Here is a 20,078-nt window from a genome sequence, read left to right on the forward strand (position 1 = left end):
TTTTTTTGTTTTGTAGTGTAAAATGTTATTAAATTAAATCTCTAAAGTAAAATCAATTTAATGTATGATGAGTGACCAGTTGAGTGTTTCTGTAAGAAGACATCTTGTAGTAATATCAAGTAACGTCTGCAGTTTACTTATAAATACAGATGTGTGTTCTGTGTGCTCATCATAGTCTTGTTTGTTTTACAGCTGTGCATTTTATATAAATCCTGGGAGGTTTTTTGTTTTTTCTTTGTAAAATAACTCGAGTTTTATTTCTATAAGACCTTCACATAAAAAATATATTCCAAAACAGGAAAGGATGTTCAGTCACCAAAAAAAAAATAAAAAGCCTCCTTGGATTACCATGTCAGTATCTGAGAGTTTAATTTTTTTACTAATATTACTAATTATTAATATTACTAATATACAAACTTCAATATTCTGTATAAAGTTTGTGTATCATGTGTTGACGAATAACCTCTAAGTATTTATTTTTCCTGTTCTCTGCAGTCTCTCCTGCAGCCGCCATCATTCCGTGCTGTAAGGCCGACCCCATCATGTCTTCCAACGGAGACCTCTGCAACCTCAGCAGCTCTGACAGCTTTTGGGAGGTACAACAAAAACCGATATTACAAACGTTCACGGCCTTTCTGAGCAAAACGTCCTGATGCCTCACACGGTGGACTACAGTGCAGACACAGATCAAATTTCTGAGGCTCACTGTTTCTGCATTGTAACAAAAAGGAGTAAGACTTTTCAACTGCATCTGTGGTTTTTGTTTAAAGGACACTTTTGAGCCTGCATATTTGAAAGTGACTGTTCCCAGCCTGTGCACACACAGATAACAACTCTCTTATAAATGACTTATTAAAACAGTTATTCACCAAGTCAAGGGTTGTTATAGAAGAGAGGTTTGAAAAAATTACAGGCATACAACACAAACTGTTTAATTCTGAATGTGTGGAATTCATTCAACCTTTATTTAGACAGGTAAATCCCATTGAGCCCCGAGGACTCATTTACAAGAGAGACCTGATTAATAATAATAATAATAATAATTCAGATGGTTTATGTGTAAACGTCTTGGTTTAAAAAAAGAAAAGAAATGAAGCTAAAATCATTTCATGCAGAGAGGGGGTGGAGTCACAGCCATTTTGAACGAACCTTCTAAAAAGACCTCTTGCTCAGTCAGAGATAACAAGTTCTCACAAGATGTCAGAGCAGGTAGCATTAATAGGTCTCAGCTGTTGCATCAAACTTTAGCTCCATACCAACAAATCTGACGGTTGCATTTTTGTGTTGGCTAAATTAAAATTCATCCAGTAGTTCATGGAATATTTTGCCAACACTGAAAGTGTAACGCTACAGTTAGTGTCAAATATTTCAGCCAGGGGTGTCCACACTTTTTCAGCATGCGAGCTACTTTTAAAATGACCAAGTCAAAGTGATCTACCTACAACAAGGCCCCGTTTACACGAGAACAACCTCTGGAATAGTTGGTGTTAACAACAAAAGATAAACAAAAAAAGAGTGGGTTAACAAGAAAAATGCTGTAGTTTCCATTTCAGTTGGGTTGCCAGATAAGAAATTATGAACTATAGTACTGTGGCTTTAAAATGATGGTACAAACCGGATTCCAAAAAAGTTGGGACACTAAACAAATTGTGAATAAAAACTGAATGCAATGATGTGGAGGTGCCAACATCTAATATTTTATTCAGAATAGAAACAAATCACAGATCAAAAGTTTAAACTGAGAGAATGTATCATTTTAAGGGAAAAATCTGTTGTTTCCAAATTTCATGGCATCAACAAATCCCAAAAAAGTTGGGACAAGTCCATTTTTACCACTGTGTGGCATCCCCCCTTCTTCTTACAACACTCAACAGACGTCTGGGGACAGAGGAGACCAGTTCCTCAAGTTTAGAAATAGGAATGCTCTCCCATTCATGTCTAATACAGGCCTCTAACTGTTCAATCGTCTTGGACCTTCTTTGTCGCACCTTCCTCTTTATGATGCGCCAAATGTTCTCTACAGGTGAAAGATCTGGACTGCAGGCTGGCCATTTCAGTACCCGGATCCTTCTCCTACGTAGCCATGATGTTGTGATTGCTGCAGAATGTGGTCTGGTATTATCGTGTTGAAAAATGCAGGGTCTTCCCTGAAAGAGATGACGTCTAGATGGGAGCATATGTTGTTCTAGAACCTGAACATAGTTCTCTGCATTAATGGTGCCTTTCCAGACATGCAAGCTGCCCATGCCACAAGCGCTCATGCAACCCCATACCATCAGTGATGCAGGCTTCTGAACGGAGCGTTGATAACAACTTGGGCTAGCCTTGTCCTCTCTGGTCCGGATGACATGGTGTCCCAGTGTTCCATAAAGAACTTCAAATTGTGACTCATCTGACCACAGAACAGTCTTCCATTTTGCCACACTCCATTTTAAATGACCCCTGGCCCAGTGCAAACGTCTGAGCTTGTGGAGCTTGCTTAGAAATGGCTTCCTCTTCCTGGCATTCCTGTTTGACGTTTAAGGGCCCGGAGATCATGAGCATCCAGTAGAGTTTTACAGCCTTGACCCTTACGCACAGTGATTGTTCCAGATTCTCTGAATCTTTTGATGATGTTATGCACGGCTGATGATGATAATTTAAAAGTCTTTGCTATTTTACGCTGGGTAACACCATTCTGGTATTGCTGCACTATCTTTCTGCGCAACAATGGTGTAATTGGTGATCCTCTTACCGTCTTGGCTTCTGAGAGACACTGACACTCTGAGAAGCTCTTTTTATACCCAATCATGTTGTCAATTGACCTAATTAGTGTTAATTGGTCTTCCAGCTGTTCATTATATGCTCCATTTCCTTTTTCCAGCAACTTATTGCTACTTGTCCCAACTTTTTTGGGATTTGTTGACACGGTGAAATTTTGAATCAACATATTTTTCCTTTAAAATGTTACATTTACTCAGATTAAACTTTTGATCTGTCATCTATGTTATATTACGAATAAAATATTGACATTTGCCATCTCCACATCATTGCATTCAGTTTTTATTCACAATTTGTTTAGTGTCCCAACTATTTTGGAATCCAGTTTGTATTTTGACCTAAACTGTCATATGTGCGGAGTAGGGGTTGAACGAGTATATAATTTTTAAACTCGACATCAACATAATAAAACCCGAGTAGAACTCTAGTATTTGATGATGTCATAGATCTCAAGATTCAAAAATAAATAAATAAATAAATAAAACCGCAAAAAAGGTAATTATTTACAAAAAAAAAAGACCAACAAAACATTGGGAGCATATATTATGCTCCTACCATTTATCATACTGCAAATAAGTCACAGGAAAAACTAAACTTTTAGTTATTATTATTAAACTGCAAACGTGAAGAAACGTGCAGCACGTCAAAAACAAAACTTAAACCGAAACTGGTTCTGGTTCGGTGGATTGGACCCGGTGTTATACCATGCTCTGTAACCTGCAACAGTGCAACACCGCCCCCTACAGTCATACGGTGGTCACATAATATGACGTCACTACGGATACTCAACGTTACATTTTTAACCTCGATAGATGTCCTAGCAATTGATGTGTAGATTACTCGAGTACTCTGTTAATGCCCTAGTGCGGATGAGCAGCAAAAAAACCCTCTCTGCTGTCTGACATTAATATAACTGTTATTTATTATAACTGTTGTTATTTATTATAACTGTTGTTATTTATTATAACTGTTGTTAGTGCAGAAAAACTTCAGACTGCAGCCACCTGGTGTGCACTTGTGCAACTTCGCACATGGAGAATTTCATATGATGGGGGGAGTGGGGGTAAATATGGATAAATATAAATATTTCCCCTGAAAATCTCTGCTCTGAGACTTGGTTTGAGAGAATGGCTGTGACTGGCTGCAATGGATGTCAATGAAGTGACAAATTTCATAATGAGGATGGATGATATGCTGACATCGATTTTTTTATTTTTTTATTTTTAATTTTATTTAATTTTATTTTTTTTTTAGAATGCCATGCAATCTACCCATAATGCTTTGGCGATCGACCGGTAGAACGCGATTGACATATTGGGCACCACTGCACGAGGCAAACATGTTGAACATCATCTCTGCTACCAACAAACCAAATTGTACAACAGTGTCTGTGAAAATGGTTGAGCTATACCCATTTCTGTTTGCTAAGATCAGATGGCTGTGGCAGCCATCTTGACTTGGGTTGGCTCCATTCATTCAACCTTTATTTATACAGGTTAGTGTCACTGAGTCACAAGGACTCATTTTCAAGAAGTTAAGGCTCCAGAAGTCGGTCTGTTGAGGTCGGTCTGTTGAGGTCGGTCTGTCGCAGAGATGTTAAATTACTTTCTAACAGTTTCATTAAAACATCTCCAGAGTTTACTACAGCGGTTCATGTTTTAGAAAAGCTTTAAAAATCAGTCTCCTGCAGTCAGTCTGCAGCTGAGAATCACTCTCAGCTGCTACTGCACCAGATTTTAGCTCAGTATTTGTTAAACAGGCTGAGTTGTAGCCATTTGGTCATTTAATTTGTCGATGGGGCAGAGGCAGGGCAGCCGACTGGGGACTAGAAAGTCATGGTTCAACTCCCAGTCGTTCCCACATGTCATGTCTCTGAGCAAGACACCTAATCCCTAATTGCTCCCCGGGCGCTTGCATAGCTGCCCACTGCTGCACCTGGGTGTCTCCCAGGTGTGATGGGTTAAATGCAGAGAACCAATGTTGCCATTGTATGGGAACATACGATGACAATCTCAGACTTCCCCTTCCTTAACTGTGGTGGTAGCCATCTTGAATCAGGTTGACTGAAAGTTATTAGTTGTTCATTCAAGGATTATTTTTGGAGTAAAAAAATAAAAAATCCATCCATTGTTTCATGAGATATTGTAGTAAAATAATGAACTGATTAATTAAAAGTGTGGGGCAGAGGTTGAAGAAAGAAGGTGGACCTGTCTTCAAAAGGTTGCTAGTTCAGCTGCCCGTACAGAAAACATCAAAATGTGGGTGGGAAAGGTGAAACACCCACACTTGCCTCCACGTTTTTTTGCCCCACTCTGGGCCCTTGAGCAAGGTCCTAAACCCCCACCTTCTGCTCCTCCGGGCGCTCTAGATGCAGCTCTCTGCTCCACACAGAGGCTGAGGCAGCTCAGTGGGCTGTGGTCAGGAAGGACATCCATTTAAAAAAAATCACAGTCTTCGTACGAGTTAGTTCACTGTAATGACCCTGAAGAAGGGAGCAGCCGAAAGAAGATTAAAAAATATGAATTAAAAGTGTAACAGTTACTTGTCCTATTAAAGATACAAAAATATCCAATTCTATAAAAGTGTAAAACTTTTCTATCTCGGGTTTTTAAGGTTTTGTGGTGCTTTTATACAGTGTAGTCTTTTACATTTGTTTAAAAATTAAAACTGTTTTTTCCCCCTCTCTTGTTGTTTTATATTTTTTTATGAATTATGATTTTATCTTTTTTCTGACACCTGTCAACATTTAGACATATTATGGTATAGACTGTACATCTGGAGAATTTCTCTTCTCCGGGCCACAGCACGATGATGCGCTCAAGATAATTTAATGAAACTTCTACGCGTGCATCGTCACTAGACCGTGTCACGTACACTTTTCATTACCCCAGCTTCAAGGTCACAAATCAAGGTCATGGTTAAATGAAGGTCTTTGCTGGTCCAGACCATTGCTATATGTTGCTGTATAATAGTTTGTCGACGGGCGTTTAATGTGCAGCACACGTTCATTTTTAACCAGAAGTTTTCCCTCTAGTCAAAGTGATTGATTGATGTTTTGAAGTATGTATTTTTTATTCTTGAGCAAAAAAAGTTATTAACATTAATACACGTTTAGAGAAGCAAATGATGTTTTGGACCTTTTGCTACTAGAAAGTGGAAACAAGTTTGTGAACTCAGATTTTTCTTTCGTTTGTTTTTCTGTGTTTCTGCAGCCGGGGAACTACAAAAGGACGGTGAAACGGATCGACGATGGTCACCGTCTGTGTAACGAGCTCATCAGCTGCTTCCAGGAACGAGCTAAAATAGAAAAGAGCTACGCTCTTCAGCTGAGCGACTGGGCCAAACGATGGAGGGGCATTGTGGAAAAAGGTCAGGGAACTTGTGTTAAAACGAGCTTTTATCTGCTTTTGATCTTCATATTAACAATGCAATCAGTTTTTTAATTACTGTACCTTTTTATTTCTGTGAGAAATCTCATTGAGATACAAGATCTCATTCTTAAACCTATTTAACTGCAACTTGTAATAGAATTTAAGACTGTTCAGGACACCACTTTGTTCAGAATAGCTGTACATTTGTTTATTTTTGTTTGTTTTCAAAAAGACATATTTTTCTTCTAAATTTAAATTAATTTTGATCAGAAGTTCTTCAGAGTTTCATTTTCTTTGGACTTTGGCATTAAAGTAAAGTTTAATATTGTTTCTGTTTAAATGGGGGGGTGGTCAACAGTGACCTGACAGGACCTGAGAAAAGCCTCACCCTCATCAATGAAATGACAGTTTCTGTCCCACAAGGTTCTTAAGGTCAAGGGTTTTGACCTTAGGCTTAGTTTTGACATCAGGTCAAGTTCACTACAAGTTGATCATGTCAGGGTGTTTAACCAGCAGCTTCTTTGGGATTGGGATTTGGGACCAAGTTTCATTGGTCCACTGTGACCTATTCTGTAATTTCATTGGTCAGATTTTTTTAAAACATTTTTTTTATGCAGGTAGTCTCATTGACGACCCACCACCCCCAAGAGAGACGTGTATTGTGCAGCTATGTGAGCGCCCGGGTGTGACGAGGCTAAATGTTTGGTGGCATGAAGCTCGTTAGCTAATAAAAAAAAAAAAACGCACCATAAATTAGCTGCAGCGTTGTATAAGCTGCAGTGTTCAACATGTGAGAAAAAAGTAGCAGCTTATAGTCCAGAAATTACGGTAAATGATTTATGGGTCAAAAGAAAAGGGTTTAATGAACAAAACCAAAGACATCTTTCTGAAAATGTTCACAGCCTGGACTAAAAAATTTCTACAAAAGCAGTCAAAGTCCAAATAAAACATTAAAAACTTTCAGAAAACATAAACTATTGATCACTAGAAGAAAGTCTGTCTCCTTAGAAGAGAAGTGTAAAGAAACGAGGGACGATTTGTGATATTTGTCTGACTCGTAAAACTTTTAATTCTGAAAATGAAGATGCTGTAAACTGCAAATGTTTATTTCAGTTTCTAATTTAGAAATATTTTATTCCAAAAAGGTGAAATCTCTGCACACTATACTGTACTAGTCTGTTAATTAAAAATGTGTAGACAAGAATTTACAATGAATTCAAACTTATTGATTTTAAAGAGAAATCAGTTGCAGTGGCACCTTTTTTAATTTCTTTCTGTTCTGTTTGAAGTTGATGGCACAGACCTGACTCTGTCCTCGGTGCTCTTCATCAGGACCTCAGTACGGGACCCTGGAGAAGGCGTGGCATGCCTTCATGCAGGCGGCTGACCGCCTCAGCGAGATGCACATGGAGCTGCGGGAGCGGCTGGCGGGCGAGGACAGCAAGAAGGTTCACAACTGGCAGAAAGAGGCTTTCAACAAGCAAATGATGGGAGGCTTCAAGGAGACTAAAGATGCGGAGGACGGCTTCAGAAAAGCTCAGAAACCCTGGGTCCGTAAACTGAAGGAGGTGAGGGTCACCTGAGAGGTCAGGAGAAGTTGAAACCAACACTGGTTTTAACTGAGGACCACTTATTCTACATTCAGCTGAAAGTCAAATGTGTGTGTCAAGATGGAGTCTAGTAAGAAGAGCTACCACCAGGCCAGGAGGGAGGAGTGGACAGCTGTTACCAGGGAAACGCACGCCAAGGCTGACCCGTCCAAGTCGCAGGAGGAAGTCCGCAAATACACAACCCGAGTGGAGCGCTGCAGCCAGGAGGCCGAGAAGGTAGAAAACGTGCACGAGCACACAGCCAGGAGCAGCTCCCTCGTACTGATGGGGGTCCAATCAGGACACACCACTTCATGTGTTCGTGTTGAAAACACACCTGGGCTCTGAAGCTGCTCAGAGAAGACAACTAGAGAAATGTCATAATGCAGTGTGAATGCTTATTGCTGAATGATTTTTGCTGAAAGCTGCTGAAGAGTTGAATTTAAACAGCTGACGTTTGCTGAAAGCAGGAAAGTGAAATCAGCAGAAGTGTGCAGAGGCTGAATGGATTACAATAAATCTGAATTTACCAAGGTGGTACGGTGGCTCAGACTGTGGAGCTGTTGCAGCAAGTAGGTTCTCAGCAAGTAGGTTGTTGGATCAAATCCCAGCTGGAGACCCTTCTGTGTGAAGTTTGCATGTTCTCTCGTGCATGCGTGGGTTTTCTCCAGGTACTCCAGTTTCCTCCCACAGACCAAAAACATACATGTTAGGCTGATTGGTAACTCTAAATTGTCCCGAGGTGAGAGTGTGAATGGTTGTTTCTCGTTTGTCTCCATGTCCCTGACTTGTGACCTGTGGCTGCTGCACATGGGCACCACTGACCCCCCAAGACCCAGAAAGAAGTGAATACAGATGATGGATGGATGGGTGGATGAAATGAGCAGAAAAGAAACTGAAATGCCAGTAAAAAGCTGAAATTAGCAGAAAGAGTCTAAATGGAGCACAGAAGTTAACAAAGAATAGCAGAAAAAAAGGCTAAAATTAGAAGAAAAATACCTAAAAAGTAGCTTTAAAATCAGGAATAAAAGCAAAATTTAGCTGAAAGAAGCTGAAAATCCCCAAACCAGCTGAAATTAGCAGAAAGAAGCCAAAGGAAGTTGAATTGAGCCATAACAGGTTGTAAACGGCACAAAGAGTTTGAAGGATGTGACGAGAGCTCCATTCAGTTTAAATGAAAATGACAAAGCTAAATTTAAAAAGTAAAAACAAGCGTGAATATGAATGTCTTGAATGAGCTGAACGATTTGATATAAATTGTTGAAATGGCACAAAAACTGGAAGGAGTGCTGGAAAACATGGAGGAAACATGGATCTGAATAGAGGGAATGATTTGTAAACATTTAATGATGAAAACGGGTGAATCATTCAGGTGACGGGCAGCGCTTCTGCTTTTAAACAAAATAGATCTCAGTAAGAAAGTTCCTGAAGTCTGTATGTTTTTCTCCACTGACCTAACTCACTTTTTACAATCTAATTTGACACAAACTCACCGACAGATTTAAATAAGTTCAGACTTTGGAATTAGTATGAAACTTGTGAAGCAGCAGACCGAGGAATTTCAGGCTGCAGCTGGTGCAAACCACCACACCCACAGCAAGGTAAACAATGCTCTGCAGAAGACCTGAGGCACTTTAAAGAGTTCTTATAAAACTGTTTATTCAGTTTATGAGCTTCTAATGCATTTACAAAACAAGACATTGGTAAGTTTTATTATGAATTTGCCTTTTAATTCATCGGCACTGTAAATTATACTATGAACCAAGTTTGTCAAATCCAGTTGAAAACCACAACTTCCATGTCTGGTCTGAAAGGTAAACACACGTCTGTTGAAGGATTTTGTTGGAAAAGAAAACGGCTACAGCAGCGTTCATTTTGTCCCCAGAACCAGCTTCGCCATCTTTACGGTTTAGTTTTGAATGCTCCTAGAACTAAATGCATTATTACTGCTTGATTCTCTAAGGACATCAGATCATGTTCTTCTTGTTTTGCTGTTTTTGTCCCCGCTCACTCTGACTGTAGATGGAAAATATGTTTAAAAGTGTCCCTGTAACCGGTAAATGTTGGCCTGTTGTTGTTGAACTGCTGACATGAGGGATCTAGTTACATTTTCATTTTGCCTAAATGTCTGGGAGAGGTTTAAATGGAGCTCTACACAATGGGAACAGGTCCAGCCAGTAAATGATAGCATACAGAAATCATATACTGCCATGAGGACACGAAAGCACGTGCCCTTTTAGGTCTCGAGTTTTTATGTATTAGGACACACAAAACAATTATTTGACTAACTTCAGGTGTAAACACACAGGCACACCTGATTCCTCCATGTATATTTATATTAAACAAAAATTAAGACAAGCTAAACAAACTACGCAGGAAGATTCAGCAGCTTGTAGATCTTTTACCAGCAGTAACTCTCAGCAGTGGGGTTTGGAATGGCAAATCAGCTTCTCACATGGTTGTGGAGGAATTTTGTCCCACTCTCCTTTCCAGCATTGATTGCTTCAGTTTATTGAAGTCTGCAGACATTTGCTTCTGTGCAGCTCTTCAGGTCACCTCATAGCATTTCAGTCAAGTTGAGGCCTAGACTTTAACTGGACCATTCACCTTCAGCGTTTACTCTTGGTTTATTTCCCTGCCGCGCTGAATTGGGCACATGAAATAATGTAAAGATAATTAATTTATTTACATACCATGATATTTATGGCAGGGCAGGCGGGTCTGTTGGGCTGCCCTCCTTGAATAATGGTGGATAATTGTTAAAACATTGTCTATTCTCCAGCTTGACATCCAAGTCACATAGAAATGTTGAACCCTTTGTTCCCTAGATTGTGGTTTCTGTCCATAAGACAGTCCACAGTAAGTTGGGCGCAGTGCAACTCACCAAATGTTTAGGACAGAAAATGTCATCAGACTATGGCTTCACATTGGATCTTATTTTATTAGCACCACTTCCACCAGAGAAATCTTGAGTGATACTTGTGCAACTTACAGCAGTTTCACATTCTTACTTGCTTTTAGTTGAACTGGTTTTCATTTTGCATCATGAACATCCTTCTCAGTGAAAAAGACCTTTCATCACAACACAGTCCTGTATACACTCATTAGACACATATATTTAGACACGTATATATAGACACATATAGCTCATCAGAGACTCTACTTCCTCAGACGGCTGAGGCGAGCTGGTCTGAGAAGCTCAGTCCTCACCTCCTTCTACAGGTGTGCAGTGGAGAGCATCCTGTGCTCCAGCATCAACATGTGGCATGGAGGCTGCACAACTGCAGAAAGAAAAGCTTTGCAGAGAGTGGTGAAGGCTGCACAGAAATCTGTTGGAATCAGCCTCCCCACCATCACAGACATCTACACCTCCAGATGCAGGAAGAGGGCCACCTGCATCATGAAGGACCCCACTCACCCAGCACACACACTTTTTGCCCCACTCCCCTCAGGAAGGAGGTTAAGGAGCATTAAGTGTAGAACCACTAGACTGAGGAACAGCTTCTACCCTGAGGCTGTTAGACTCATGAATCTCTAACTAGAATAATCACTGTGAAAAACCACATCATGTTGCTGCTGATCGGTTTCATGTTGCTGCTGATCTGTTTCAATGTTGATGTGTTCATGCGTGCACATCTGCTCACAGACTCATGTTCATGTTTGTGCTGATGTTCAATGTTTTATGTTATGAGTGCTTAGTGTATATTTAGTTGATGTTTTTCTTAGTTCATATCTTAGATGTTATTACTGTTTTTCTTATACATTTTATTGTTGGATGTAACTGGGACCTTGTGTACACAATTTCGCTCCGCCACATGTACCACATGAGGTGCGAATGACAATAAAGAAACTCTGACTCTGACTCTCTGATATTTAAGATTGGTGTGTGAGGGATTTCATGCATTAGAGTTGGATTATTCAGTTATCTTTGGCAGTTTTCTGAGAGGGTATGTACCGTTGGTTGTACTCTTGGTGTTTCACTGAGCGTTGCATATATGCCTATGTAGCATTGCAAATATGATCACATCAGTCAGATGGTAAGATGTTCAATGACTTGCAGTAGCTCACAAAAGAGTCCCTTGTCTGATCAAATTTACCATAATTTCCCCTTGTTCTAAGACCTATCTTTTACAATTTATGAAGTGACATAACATTTCAAAACCACAAAGAAAGTGAAGGTGTCTTAAAAGATTTCCAAAGTAGTAGAATACAATGCCTGGCTAAGAGTGACGTAAAGGCTAATACTTTAGAGTGAGCATGGTCAGTTGGCTTTTTTTTTGTCGATACTGTACTAAGGGTTCATGCAGACTTGGACTCCAAGAGCTTTGGAAAGAACGACTAACTACTGGCTCCAAAAGCTATGGAGTTTCAGGCACAAAATGAACATGTGACTCGGATTACATGGTTCTAGCATGACATCTCTCACATTGATCCATGACTTGTGGGTAAATCTCTGACAGATGAGACTTTGAATAGTGGACCCTGTATTGTGGACCTTGAATTGAATAAGTTGTAACCTGGCACAAGGTGCTCTATAATGAACATTGACTATTTCTTTCTCCCACAATTGATCTGGAAAAAGTGATACCCAACTCCCATTCCCAAGCGCTCTTGAATTTTAGCCACTGAATGGATATCCAAATCCATAAGTTGTTTATATATTAAGCATGTAATTAATTTCTTATTGGGTTTAAGGGACCACAGATCATCCCATGGCTAAATGCTTATGTAGTGAACTAGGCCTGATGTCAAAACCTTGACCTTAGGCACCTTATGGGACAGAAACTGTCATTTCATTGATTTGAATCCAGAAATACAGGTTGACCCATCCTGAGACTTTCTTTCTTGAATTGATCAAGTGAAAGAACTCTCTTTTCTATTATCATTACTATTTTACAAATGTTTGATAATCAAATTGTGTTAGTTCAAACAATGTTTAAATGTTGAAGTGAACTACTCATTTTTAAATCAACTTTGAAACAGTAATAACGATTTTTAATCCTCATTCAAAGTGAAATCAAGTTGGAATATGTTACAGAGTAATGATTCAATTTCTTGATCGTCTGTTTGAAATGAGCAAGTGGTGTAAGTTGGTCAAAGTTCAAGTTTCGGTCAACTGCAAGTTTACTGAAAAAGAAATGTCATGTTTAACTTTTACAGCAAGATACTAGAGAAGTGACTCCACGAAGTCTGAGTTCTTCATAACAATCTTCTGTCTGTTCTTAAACAATCTTAATCTTTTTCCTTGACTTTTCATAACACCTTACATCACAAAACACACCTCTGTTTTGGTCCATCGACCAATCAGAAACTCCCAAATGAACCGGAAATAGAGCTCTTTAAATGTTGGTACTTTCTAGTTCAACCCAGTTAAGTTGAAGTTGGAGTAGATGGAGAGTTCTGCAAGAGGTTCCACCTCCAGTTGGAGTCGGGTGGAGAGTTTGCAGCTCCAGTTGTTTGGGAGAACAGAAGTCCAGCCATGATTCAAAGCTCTTCCGAGTATTGGGAATTATGAAGTCTGTTCTGGATGATCTCACGACTCCGAACGGTTCCCTACTGTCCTTACGGAGACGCTGAAAAGTGGCTTGAAGTGGAACTTTACGCCGGAACTGACATATCTTCAGAAAGGTAAAAAGTCGATCTTCAACCAAAGTGTACCGTTGGGTTAAGCTGGTCCAAAGGAGCGTGCTGTCCTGGTTAAAACAGACAAATTCCCTCACCCACCTCTCTCCAGATAAACTTCATTTTCCATCTTTAAAATTCTTCTATCCTGCTAGCAAATCATTCCAGATATTTTTAGAAATGTCTGAAGCAAAGTTTTTCAACCACCGCCGTGTGGTTAATGTCTGTTGCACTGCTGGAAGTGAGAAAACAATCGCCGTATTGTTTACTTCCTTGTAAAACCTGCTAAATAAGATGTTGTTATTTTCAATTTTTGCCAATTAATGTAAATGTGTGATGTGTTAAACTTGATTCTGTTAATAAATGACCCACTGTCGTTGGTGAGTCAAAGATAATTAACGTCTCACGTCCACATTTTTAATAATTCAGATGCACGTTATTATACAGTCCAGAAAAATGAAAGAATCCGTTTTATCTATGAATATATGACAGCATATGTTCATTCTACACTTAGAAGAGAAGGATAAGAGGGACGTGCAATGCTGCACTTGAAAACAATGAAACAAATGAGCCCCTGGAAGATTTAGACATCTATTCTGAAGCTGAACTCTTCAGCTTCAGGATAAAAGTCCAGTTATTTGTATTTATTTATTTTAAACTATATTTTTTTATTATCATCAATTAGTTTTTTGATTGATCATGACCTGGATGACTGAGAATCTTCACCAGCACAATGGAAGATTTGTTTCCAGAGATGAGTCTGAAAAACTGGAGAAAGTGCCATCCTTGTAGAGATATTTGTAAAGTTAATGTTAATGCCATGGTGTTTCCACTGTACTTAAGTATCATCAGTAAGACCAGTGGGGAATGGATGATTCTGTGTGATAGGCATGACTACTGATGCAGAGACGAAACCAAAATGACTTCTGTACCATATCTTAAAGCTGGATTGCACCACAGGGCTTTTGATGAAACGAGAGGGGTTGAGTGGAAGAGTAGAAGCCAGTAAAGCGTCTAAAGAAGAGGAGATATCATGACAGGCACTCTAATTTGCATCATAAGTTGTTGTGATTGAAGCCAGTTGGTCAATTTGTGGATATGAACCGACCAATAACAAAATAAAAATATTTGCAAAGCAAGACCACCATCAAATGTCCCTCTCTGTAACAGGTGATTTCTTCATCTTGGGGTGTTTTCCTCCCCACAAGAACAAAATAACAATCTGAGCTAGCTTATTTGAAAAAGCTTTACACAAAAATACAAGAATACGCTGAAATAGAAAAAAAGTAATGGAGGCAAAATGTTCATCTTAATCATATTAATGCACCCAATTAGAGACCATGGCAAAGAACTCCATCTCTGAAAATCTAATTTAATCTCAATGATCCAAAGGGAGAAACTGTATGTCTATCCTGAAGACAGTGCGGGTCACATTAACTCCCAAATATTTAAATCCCGAGGGGCTGAGCCTAAAGGGAATATCAGACAGTTTTAGACTGTAAGACTTAAGAATTTATGGGGAAACATTTCTTCTTAAGAGTGTTTAGTTTATAGCATGAGAATGAGCCGAACCTCTTCAACAAAGATACAATTGGTATTCTACGCAAGGAATCATAAACATAAAAGCAGGTCATCTGCATATAAAGACCGTTTCAAGTCGAGACCTGACTGAGAAATACCACAGAAACAAGGGAGGCACTGTAAAGCTATTAACAAGGGTTCAATAACAATAGAAGACAAAGGGCATCCCTGTCTTGTACCACGTGACAATGTCAAGTAGCTGGAGGAAACTTTATTAATGTAGATACTGGCCTTGAGTGAATTTGTCAAATCCATGAAATGAATCGATTCTTATAAACAAATGTATGCAAGACAGCAAAGAGACTGCGCCACTTCTCATCATCAAAAGATTTTTGAGCGTCTAGCGAAATAACCGTTTCTGGACAAATAGTAGCATTGGGATAAAATCACATTCAGAAGCGTATAGACAAAAAAAAAAAACCCCAAAAAACTGGCGGACTTTAATGAAACCATTTTGTTCTTCCAAACTAATAGAAGGGAGGATCTTTTCAAGGCAAGTTGCTAAAACTTCAGCCAAGATTTTAACATGTATGTTAAGAAGTGAAATAGGCCTACTGTATATGATGTAATCTTTAATTTTCTTTAGCAGGACAGCGATGAGTGCCTGTGACATTGTGGGAAGCAATGAACCACATTCAGTAGACTCATTATACACTGAAAGAAGTAGCGGGGCTCATTTTCTCTGTTTTAAAAAAACTTGACCAAAAACCCTTCTGGTCCTGGTGTCTTGCCATGTGTGTAATTTTGATTTTGCACACGGTTTCATTCAACTGAAGTTGAATGCATGGAACTTTTTATTGGGATTCTCCTCCAGTGCTGCAAGCAACTTCTTTTTAAACATGGCTGTAGTCTGTTAACGAAATTCAGAGTTAAGTTTAGTTTTTGTCGACTTGTCCATATCAATGAGCGGCATGCCAGATGACCCAGGCTGCAGCGAGGTTCTACCATGAGGCGGGGCTGCAGCGCTAGCAACAGGCTGCAGGCTAGACTGAGTGGCATATGCGTTTTTACTGAGTTTTCGCAACAATATAAATGCCAGAAATAAGTCTTAGTTCAGACAAATTTACCAAACACTTAAAATAAAGAAATAAAGAAAATTTGCCTAAAATATTGGATGATAATACTTGCAGGAGCTAAGCTCATTGTGACCTACTCCATTTTCCAATAGTGCAATGCTACATCATTGCATAATCTGACCTTGGGGTGAGTTTGCTGGGATGTCCATTCCTGGGAAAAGTAGCAGTTGTCTTTAAATGCTTTACATTCATGAATACAATAATCCATTTAAGGCTCAATTGCTTGGATATTGTCTTAAACCATTCTCAGGTTTATGGACAAAATTCCTTACTTCTCTGAGGTCGTATTGCTAAAGTCTTTTCTCTTAGCATTGTAACACACTACGCACGCTTTGAAGACCCGAACAGACTACCCAGCACCAGACTCGCCTCACCACCGGATGAAGAGCATCTCAGCATGACCTCAGCCGAAGTAAGGAGTACTTTCAGGAGGATTAATCTGCGCAAGGCAACCGGCCCAGACAACATCCCCGGAAAAGTGTTGAAAGAATGTTCTGATCAGCTCTGCGAGGTGCTGGCAGACATCTTTAACACCTCACTTACCCTGGAGACAGTTCCCACCTGCCTGAAGACTGCCACCATCATCCCAGTCTCAAAATGCTGTAAAGTTGACTGGTCTGAATGACTATCGGCCAGTGGCCCTCACCCTGATAGTCGCTAAATGCTTCAAAAAACTGGTCATGACCCACATCAAAACAACCATCAACATCAACGAGGACCCTCATCAGTATGCATACCGTGAAAACCGATCAACAGAGGATGCCATCTCCTCTGTGGTCCACACTGCGCTCAACCACCTGGAGCAGAAGAACTCCTACGTCTGTATGCTCTTTGTGGTCTTCACGTCTGCCTTCAACACCATGATCCCCCAAACCCTGATGGACAAACTATTCACACTAGGACTAAACCCCTCCATTTGCAACTGGGTCCTAGACTTCTTAACAAACAGACCACAGTCAGTGAGGATCCACAACTTCTCCTCCTCCACCATAACCCTCAGCACTGGCTCTCCTCAGGGATGTGTGTTGAGCCCTCTCCTGTTTACTCTGCTCACGTATGATTGTGCAGCTACCCATCCAGGCTGTCACATTGTAAAGTTTGCAGATGATACAGCGGTGGTGGGATGCATCACAAACAATGATGAGTCCAGCTACAGGCAAGAGGTGGAACACCTGGAGAGCTGGTGCAAAGAGAATAACCTTCACACCAATGTGAAGAAGACAAAGGAGATAATGTGGACTTCAGAAGGAACAAAAACATCTACACCCCCCTGAACATAAGAGGATCTGCAGTGGAAGTGGTCTCCAGCTACAAGTACTTGGGTGTACACATGAATGACAACCTCAGCTGGAGCAACAACACCACCAGCCTGATCAAGAAAGCTCATCAGAGACTCTACTTCCTCAGACGGCTGAGGCGAGCTGGTCTGGGAAGCTCAGTCCTCACCTCCTCCTACAGGTGTGCAGTGGAGAGCATCCTGTGCTCCAGCATCAACATGTGGCATGGAGGCTGCACATCTGTAGAAAGAAAAGCTTTGCAGAGAGTGGTGAAGGCTGCACAGAAGACTGTTGGAGTCAGTCTCCCCACCATCACAGACATCTACACCTCCAGATGCAGGAAGAGAGCCACCTGCATCATGAAGGACCCCACTCACCCAGCACACACACTTTTTGCCCCGCTCCCCTCAGGAAGGAGGTTGAGGAGCATTAAGTGTAGAACCACTAGACTGAGGAACAGCTTCTACCCTGAGGCTGTTAGACTCATGAATCTCTAACCAGAATAATCACTGTGGAAAAAATCACACCATGTTGCTGCTGATCTGTTTCATGTTGCTGCTGATCTGTTTCAATGTTGGTGTGTTCATGTGTGCTCATCTGCTTACACGGACTCGTGTTCAGGTTTGTGCTGATGTTCGACGTTATGTTTTTATATTATTAGTGCTTAGTGTATATTTAGTGTTTTTTTTTTTTTTCTCTTTTTTTCTTATCTTAAATCTTATTACTGTTTTTCTTTTACATTTTATAGTTTGATGTAACTGGGACCCTGTGTACATAATTTCACTCCACCACATGAGATACGAATGACAATAAAGAATCTCTGTCTCATGACACCTGTATGATAAAGCAACACATTTCTAAGTTATGCTTTTATAGAGGCAGTTACACTGACGATCACTTAATCAAGTGCATTTGATCAACAGCACCTGGCTGCTATTTTCTTTTTTAAACTTATGGAAGCAGCATGGGTAAATGTGTTTTTCTTCACCGGAGGTTAAATTGGTAAAGACCAGATTATTTGTATGCACTACATAAAACCCTAAAACTGAATGAGGCTGGACTTTTTCCACATAACCGCATCTTTGTGAGAGTTAACACACAATTGGTTTTATGTGTTTTATAACAACTGGCACTGTAACTATTTGTTGTTCAAACATAGTTTTCAGTATTTGTTCATGGAGTGAATTATTGCCTCTTCAGAAGTTTTACACTTTTGTATTGACAAAGAACCTGTAAAAAAAGTTCATATTCGTGTTTGGAAACACAGATTAGTTGGTTGATTTTTTTATTATTTTTTTAATTTATTGTTTGCTAACTTAAGTACATTTAAATCTCTTTAAAAAAAATGTAATGCCTTCTTGGGAGTTTTTTTTTATTTTTTATGTTTTAATCTCCGTAAATGTTTTTTGTTTGTGCGACAGGTGGAGGATCGCTACAAAAAGGCCCTGGAGGAGCTGAACCGCTGCAACCCTCGCTACATGGAGGACATGGAGCAGGTGTTTGACCTCACCCAGGAGGCCGAGCGAAAGAGGCTGCGCTTCTTTAAAGACGTCCTGCAGGACGTCCACACGCACCTGGACCTGTCTGCCAAAGAAAGGTACCTGAACAGACCCAGTTTTTCACAGAAAAAAGGTGATTACAAATGTCCATGACTCACAGCAAAGGCATGTAGAGCTGCGATGGCTAAGATACATGTGGCATCATGTGTCGTTATGTACATAGGGTTAATGGAAAACTTGAGCTGTTGTCCATTAACTATTGACCTCAGATTTTGTTTAAACAAACCAATGTTACTGTGGTAAAGTCCAAGTCGAAACATTGAACAAACTGACTGTTCAATAGCTTCAATAATAACTTGTACCAAAGTTATGTGGAAACTGTTATACAGTTTGTTTTACAGTACTTTACATAAGTTTACATCTACACTTCACTGCTTTCAATGAGCTAAGTGTCTTTGTAATCATAAAGCTCTCTGTGTGTCCCTGTGATGGACTGGAGACCTGTCCAGGGTGTCCCCCGCCTCTCGCACAGACTTCTGGATATGGACACCAGTGACCCCCGCGACAGAAGCGAGTCACAATAAAGGATGTCCAACCAAATTTCTGCGTGTGTTGATCTGGAATGAGCTTTTAGGACGTAACCACAAAATAAGCTTGACGTTTGGTCTGAGAGTTATTGTTTGGCCTAAAACAAATAAAACTGTTTTTTTTGTAGCTCACACTTTTTAGCGCTGTGCTTTACTCCTAAATTGATTAAAGCAGATAATTTTTGGAAGATGAACTGTTTATCCCTCTCGTTGCCTCCAACATAATCTCATTTGTCTTACTGTCACAACAAAATGACAATTTCAGTAAATGAAATGCAGTAGTCCCTCGCTATTTCCACGCTTCGTTGATCGCAGACTCGCTGTATCGCGGTTTTTCAAAATAAGATTGGACATGACGCACAACTGGCTGATTGATTGGATGAGCCACATGATCGGCATGGAATTTTTTATTAAAAATAAATTATTTTAAATTATTTAACACCTGCTGCACATTTGTTTAGCTCATACTGCAGGATAATCTTTCTGCTGCAGCTGATCAGCTGTTCACCATGCAGAGCGGAGAAGTGGGCGTGGCCAAGAGCGCTTGCAGGTGGCAAAGAGCAGAGGAGTCAGGGAGCTGAAATCATGACATTCTGTGCTCTTTTAGAGCGTTTAGAGTTCAGAAACATTGTTTAGAATATTGCAAGTGTGGGAAGGGTTTAAAACGCCTTTATATATATATATATATATATATATATATATATATATATATATAT

The 20,078-nt window shown here is 39.9% G+C and overlaps 1 protein-coding gene across 1 annotated transcript in view; it reads left to right on the forward strand.

Annotated features, from left to right (window-relative positions):
* Positions 1-500: 500 nt before the first annotated feature.
* Positions 501-20,078, forward strand: part of pacsin3 (protein kinase C and casein kinase substrate in neurons 3) — a 52,446-nt gene continuing 32,868 nt past the window's right edge. The window contains exons 1-5 of the mRNA XM_037697717.1: positions 501-596; positions 5,973-6,129; positions 7,464-7,699; positions 7,802-7,957; positions 18,698-18,873. Of these exons, the coding sequence (XP_037553645.1) occupies positions 543-596; positions 5,973-6,129; positions 7,464-7,699; positions 7,802-7,957; positions 18,698-18,873 (779 nt within the window). The 5' untranslated portion in view covers positions 501-542. The remainder of the gene's footprint in view (positions 597-5,972; positions 6,130-7,463; positions 7,700-7,801; positions 7,958-18,697; positions 18,874-20,078) is intronic.

The sequence above is a fragment of the Nematolebias whitei genome, chromosome 2 (genome assembly GCF_014905685.2).
Source record: "Nematolebias whitei isolate Nwh7 chromosome 2, NemWhi1, whole genome shotgun sequence".
Lineage (NCBI taxonomy): Eukaryota > Metazoa > Chordata > Actinopteri > Cyprinodontiformes > Rivulidae > Nematolebias > Nematolebias whitei.